This window comes from Austrofundulus limnaeus, unplaced genomic scaffold (genome assembly GCF_001266775.1).
Source record: "Austrofundulus limnaeus strain Quisiro unplaced genomic scaffold, Austrofundulus_limnaeus-1.0 Scaffold36, whole genome shotgun sequence".
Classification (NCBI taxonomy): domain Eukaryota; kingdom Metazoa; phylum Chordata; class Actinopteri; order Cyprinodontiformes; family Rivulidae; genus Austrofundulus; species Austrofundulus limnaeus.
Genome location: NW_013952438.1, coordinates 2,210,033 through 2,216,957, shown reverse-complemented (window position 1 = coordinate 2,216,957; position 6,925 = coordinate 2,210,033). Strand labels below are relative to the sequence as shown.

Here is a 6,925-nt window from a genome sequence, read left to right as displayed (position 1 = left end):
CTCTTGCATTCTTTATGCAATTTTAGCCATTCATATGTCAAAATGTTCAGCTCATTCAAGAAATGGGTGCTTTCTTTTTGGTTTTTGTAACTTTCATTGTTTTCAAAAGATTTCACTTTATTTCCAAATGTGTTTTCCACAGAAATCCACTGATTTATTGAAAAGTTAAAAAATAAGAAACAAAACATTGTTCTGTTTAATATCTGCTTCAGAATACTCTTGTCTTCCCATCCTACTTTTAGCTTTTATCTACTACTTTTAGCTTTAAGTTAACATTTTGCTTCGTTTTGCTAGCTTTTTACTACTTTTAGCTAGTTTATTGTTGCTGGCTACCATTTTTTTTGCCACTTTAGTTTTTAGTTACTATTTTGCTAAAAGTAGCAAAAATCAAGTCTTTTTGTTGTTTGACGATCTTTTTGCTACTTTTAGCTGTTTGCTAGCATTTTGCTATTTTTGCCCCTTTGAATATTTAACACATTTTGCTTCTTTTGGCTTTTAACTAAAATTCTGCTTTTGGTTTCAGCCTCTTCAGCAAAGTCTGAGATGCAAAGTGTATTTTGGGATGCTGTTTCTAATCTGTTCAGTGGAAGGGGTCGCTCCTGTGTTTGCAGCTGTATTTTTCTCAGGGTGTTGATGAGTCTGCTCTGGTTGTGCTTCTGTCGTGAGTGAAACTATAAACGTGTGACCTCCCTCTCTCCCTGCCTGCCTCAAGCCGTGGTTGATCAGACGTCTAATTTTAAACGTGTCACTCTGTCTCCCTCTCAGCTGATTTCCAGTGATGCAGATGGGGCCATTCACAGAGCGGGACGCTTCAGGGTGGAGAACGGCTCTTTGGATGAGGTACAAACAACACAGCACGTCCATCCATCCATGGTCATATATCACATTAAATGATATGATAAGAGCATTTTTATTTTTATTTTTAATTATTTGGGCTTATTCACTTCCTCTATTAGAAATAAATGAGAAATTTAAAACCACTTTATGTGTAAATTAAAGTGGACAGATGAACATAATGCAAAAGTCAAAGCTGAAACAAAACAAACCAGCTATGTAACCAGTCGTATGTTAATACTGCAAAGAAATAAAAACCCTTCACTTTGATGTTTGAATAATTCACAGTGTTAACTGCATGGTAGACTCTGAATGAATAGTTCAGAAGTGGAGATTTATAGAAAAGGTCAAAGAATATCTTACCTGTTGTAGATAGCTCAAAAACACATCAATTTGGAGAAATAGTTTATTTCTGACCAGGCTGACAAAAAAATGCTAGTTAGCCTCAGTTAATCCTACAGAAGTGCTACAGTCAGTGGCTGCTGCTGCTGGTTATGCTTAAACAGAGTTCTTTATAAATTCCATATAATCCCAAAAGGAATCTACCATATATTTTTTAAACTGGAGTTGTTTTAAGACAGCAATAATCCACTTTGAAATTAGCCCTGTTTGGACTAGCTGTTAGCTTATAGATGAATTAAACTCTTTTTCTCCAAAATGAAGTTATTCACAGAACTATTTACTACAGGCAGGACATTAATTGTTCATAATATTTATATAAAACCCAACTTTAAACGATCTATCCCTTTAACTAAAAATTTGTCTTTTTAATAAACTTTAAGGTATAAATTTGAAACTTAACTTTTTGTGACTATTTTAAAAGCCATACCAGTTAATCAGTAGACTACCAAATACAGTTTATCCAGTTAATAAATATATCATTAAAGTTGGTAACAAATGAAAAAGGCCTAATATTTTAGCATTTTAATAATGCTTATTGTTTTACGAACTGCTAGTCATATTATCTTTAAATTTAGATAATATAAATGAGTGCATACATTGGTTAACTATGTTTACTCTCAGCAGAGTTTTAAAGTAACAAAGTACAAATATTACTGTATTTAAGTAGAAATTTTGGTTTTCTATACTATACCTTAGTAACTGTTTTTCAGCCAAAGTTTTTCTTCTATTACTTACATTTTATCACACAATTATCTGTACTTTCTCCTCCTTACATTTTTAAACATAAGTAGAAACTTGTTACTCCTATTAAATTTTTGGCTTATTTTTGTCACTTCCCAAGACATGTCATTTTGGACATTTTAACAGCTCAACCAATACTTATACTTTTAATTATTGTACATATTCCTATATCAGAAATTTTCTTTTGCTACTAAAGAACAGTAAATGTGAAATACCATAAACACAAATACTGAGATCTTTACTCATTATTCTTAGAGAAGACTAACTTTTACCAAAGTAATTTTATGGTAAGATACTTGTACTTTTACTCAAGTATCACTTTCAGGTACTTTATACAACACAGCTTCTCAGTGACGTACTGTTAGCCCTCACTAATGTGATCTACTGTCGTGTTTTTGTCTTTAGTCTTGATGTCTTTTCAGATGTAATTTTATTATATATTAAAAAAACAGCTCTTACAAGCCTTGAGCCATTTTAGCTTTTAACTGGCACGTTGTTTTTTTACATTAAGATACAGCTCTGATAGTAACAGTCAACCTGTGTGTCTGCATGTGTTTTCCTGCCCCATACGGTAATCTGCAAAAGCCCTCGGCAGAAAACACTGCTGTGACTCAAGCTGTGACCGTCATACTGACACTGTGGTGTGTGTGTCTCTGTGTGCACGCCACAAACAGACCTCAGACTACACTCCAGGAACATGGAGGAGAACGGATGTCCATCTGGAAAATCCAGAGTACCACACCAGATGGTACTTTAAATACTTCTTGGGAAAAGGTCAGTGCTGCTCAGCTTTAAAACACACACACACACTCGCTCAAAGAGGTTGTATAAAACAGAGTGAAAACGGGCTGATGAGCCAGCTTCCAGAGACGTCAGACATAAATCATCCTCTTGAATGGCTTCCCTGGTCCACAGGACATATCTTATGCATTCAGCCATGTCTAACTGATGCACTGCTCTTCATTTATCACCACAATCTGCTACCAGCCAATCATATTCCATCCGAGAGCCACAAATACACTCTAATCTCATACAACACCCGGGAAGGATGCCCCATAGGTGTTGACTGGTAAAAAGTCCAGCTCCGTACACAAAACTCACAGCAAAGGAGCTTGTTAGAAACACATTTATTCACCCGTTCTTTCACCTTTCTGACTCTCGTCGTTTCAATGTGCTCATTATCAGCCCGCCTGTCCTCAGACGTGGTGTAGGCGGCGATGCAAGTGGCTCGACAAAAGATGACAGTCTGTGTTTCCTCGTCGTTATTTGAGTCAGAAGGAAGGCGATCGAATGAGCCTGGGACGGATCGAGACGCCACTCCTCCACCCAGAGTCTAATGATGTCGCTGCATATGGGGTTTAAAACGAGTCACGTCTGGAGAGAAGTTGGCTCGACCCGTTTTGGACCACAGCTGAGCCATCTGTGTCTCACAGCCTGAGCGGAGCCCACTGTGCCGCACCACACATGAACTGGAGGCTACTTCCTGTGTGACGCAGCACCTACATTAATAAACTGGCTGCATGTCTCCATTTCTCTGGGATTTCTCCTTTTCTTGTTTCCTGATAGATAATATGTCTTAGTTTTGAAGAAAATGTAGCTAAACCACACCGAAACACATTACCTTTAAACATTCAGATAAACTTTGCGAAGAGAGAGAGCTGTTACAATCTAAAGGTAATGAAACCTAAATTTAGAACATGTTTGAAAGAACAGTGCACCTCTTTCCAAGGAGTCAGATTGTGGAATAATTTGGAAGATGATGTTAAAAGTGCCACATCAATGTGCTGTATTGATTTGATTTATTGATTCAACAGGAAAAGATTACTAAAAATAAAGCCTGACTCAGCATAATTGCTGTTTTACAGCAGGTTCCTGTTCTGCAGCACATAAAACACTCAGAAATACAGCATCACAATCACATCATTATACACCATAGACACAAAGACAAACAAGCATACGAAATTTCAAAAAGGCAGCATTTGCGAAATAGGACATCTAAATATGAGCACAACAAAAGTGTCCAGCAGATGGCAGACAAGATTCTTCTTAAAGGGCTGTAGTTTTGAAATGGACTTTATGTTTTGAGGAATGTCATTCAATGCTTTAGTATAAACATAGAAGAAAGACCTCTGGCCGTAATAGTTTTTAAAAGTTGGTAATATCAGTTGTCCTTTTGTAACAGATCTAGTTGAATGACCACTTCCAGAATTTGATTTGGGCAACAATGCACAGAGTTCCATAATGGGCACCTTGGAAGATCTGAAAAKATAAATTAATACCACTATACAAAACATAATTCTGAAAGTCAAGGCATCAGACAATGAAAGAACTGTACAGTGAAGAGTCCAACCAGGAAGTTTTTTATGACTTTTGTAGGCCCTGTTGTAGAGCCTAACTATGGGTTCTAAGATTTCATTTGTTGTAAGAGACCAAACAGGTAAACAGTACAACATGGTTGAGAGTATAATGGCATGAAGATAGATATTTGATCTAATTTTTGAATAAACGTATAATTTCTGTTTCAACTTAGTGGTGTATGTTTAAGAGAATGATAAAGACCAGATTGTTAAAAATACGAAATGGATTAAAATGTAGCCATTCAATTTGTTGTTCTAGAAAGATCCAATGTTTTGTTTTGTTAACTAAGGTTATTATAATTTGAATTTATAATTAAGAAAAAAGGGGCAGATATTATAAGATTTTTTTTCTTCTCTCTGCCACTTTGTTTTTTTTATTGTACATAGAATTTTGTAAATAAATAAATAAATAAATAAATAAATAAATAAATAAATAAATAAATAAATAAATAAATAAATAAATAAATAAATAAATAAATAAATAAATAGGCCAAGAGTTCCAGACTAGATGATGTTGTAGCTGTTTTGGTCCAACCTTAAAAAAAATTAACTTTTTGCTGAAGATGTCAAACTCTAAGTGCGCATTATAAAAGACTCTCAGCTTTCAATACATATTTTAGCTCAATATTTGTAAAACAGTCTGAAGGAAAGCTATTTTTGTGTTTTAAAATTTGATCAGCTGTGGTGGCCATCTTGAATTGGGTTGCTTGTAAAAGTTAATCGATTGCAGACATATGATCAATGATCACATTCTGAAAGGTTCATTAAAATCCATTGTGTGGTTCAATGGATATTTTGCTAACGGACAAACAAAGTTGACTCCAACAATTAACTACTAACATTTTAAGCAAAGGTACTGCACATTAGGTAGCACTTTAATTATAGGATGTGAATGACTCTCAGCTAATAGTGCACCAAATTATAGCTCAATATTTTAAAAACTGACTAAATTGTAGCCATTTTTGTGTCTTTTAAGTTCAGTTAACCGTTGTGACCATCTTAAATCAGGTTAGCTCCACAAGTTAATCGATTGTAGTTGAACATCCACTGATTACTTCCTGAATGTTTCATTAAAATACATATGATAATGTGTGAGATATTTTGTTAACAGACAGACGTAGTAGACACCAGCAGGTAATTGCTAACATTTTAAGTAAAAGTACTGCACATTAAGTAGCACTTCAAGAATAGAATGTGAATGACTCTCAGCTAATACCACACCAAATTATAGCTCAATATTTTTAAAATTGACTAAATTATAGCCATTTTTGTGCGAGATGTTTTGCTGACAGGCAGACAAAGTTGACTAAAAATAGTGGCAAATTGTTAAACAAACAAATCTTGTGCAGTTTGTTAGAGCACAAAATATGTGTTGTTCCATTCCAGCTTCTACACTAAAATTTTAGATTATTATGATAGCTATGATACAAATAATCAGAGTTGGACAGAAGGGGAGGAAAAGAGAAAATAACGTAAAATCATTTACAGAATAAAAACACAAGAGGACAATTCTACAGGCAAGGGCGTAAATGTAAGCAACAGAAACTGGGCATTTAAGTGGAATTGGATGTTGTTGTTGTTGTTGTTGTTGTTGTTGTTGTTGTTGTTGTTGTTGTTGTTGTTGTTGTTGTTGTTTTACATTTTCTAATTGATTTGCATTGTAAATAAAAGATAAAAAGACAAAAAATGTGATTTCACATCTTGTTTCAGGGACTTTTAATAAAAATAGAGCAAATAATGAAAAAGGTTGTGAAATAAAACACAAAACTATATAAAATTTATCTCCAAAAATTGAGTATTTCTGTTTAATTTAGTCTTTTTTTTCTGTTTCCATCAGTCCACCAGAACTATGTGGGTACAGATGCAGAAAAAAACCCTTTTTTCCTGTCGGTCGTGCTCTCAGACCAGAACAACCAGCGGGTTCCTCAGTACAGGGCCATCCTCTGGAGGAAGTCGGTGAGTCCGCCATCTGTGCATCTGATGACCGAAAGATGCACTCAGATTGGTAACAGTGTAAACAATGTGACATTAATAACTTACCAAATTTAAGATCATATAATTTAAGAAAGTCTCTATATTAAATTTACAATAAAAATTTAACGTTACTTAAATGATTTGAACATAAAGCAGGGGTGATGAAACTTGAAAATATACCACCTTGGCACCTTGTGGAAGGATTCTTTTGTTTTTTAAGAAAAAAATCTTTTCTTCAGGGACTGTGTTATTCCTCATTTGAGTCACAGTGTGTTTAGGTGTGTGTGTGTGTGAGAGAGAGAGATGCATGTTCATTAATGTGTGTTCGCTGTTTAGTGATTCAGTTACATGACAAAGATAGCTTGGATCTAATTTTGGCCTCCAGCCTCGTCTGGAACCTGATTAGGGCGGTGCATGTCCGCTGCACGATCACATTGATTTGTCTTGTTTCTGTCAGACTCTGACCGGTGCAGGATGTTTGCGTTGCTGTTGTCGTACAACAGCGTCGTTCCGTAATTATTCTGCCTCTAATTGAAGAAAACGTGCGTGTGTGTGTGTGTGCGTGTGTGTGTGTGCGTGCGTGTGTGTGTGTGTGTGTGTGTGTGTGTGTGTGTGTG

General features: G+C 35.3%; 1 protein-coding gene across 6 annotated transcripts in view; it reads left to right on the top strand.

The window, feature by feature from the left end:
* Nucleotides 1–6,925, top strand: part of garnl3 (GTPase activating Rap/RanGAP domain like 3) — a gene marked incomplete in the record, with an annotated part of 108,791 nt that overhangs the window by 63,735 nt on the left and 38,131 nt on the right. For all 6 annotated transcript variants that reach the window (XM_014006601.1, XM_014006596.1, XM_014006598.1 and 3 more), the window contains 3 exon segments: nucleotides 766–840; nucleotides 2,652–2,751; nucleotides 6,172–6,290. In XM_014006601.1, coding sequence (XP_013862055.1) covers nucleotides 766–840; nucleotides 2,652–2,751; nucleotides 6,172–6,290 — 294 coding nt within the window.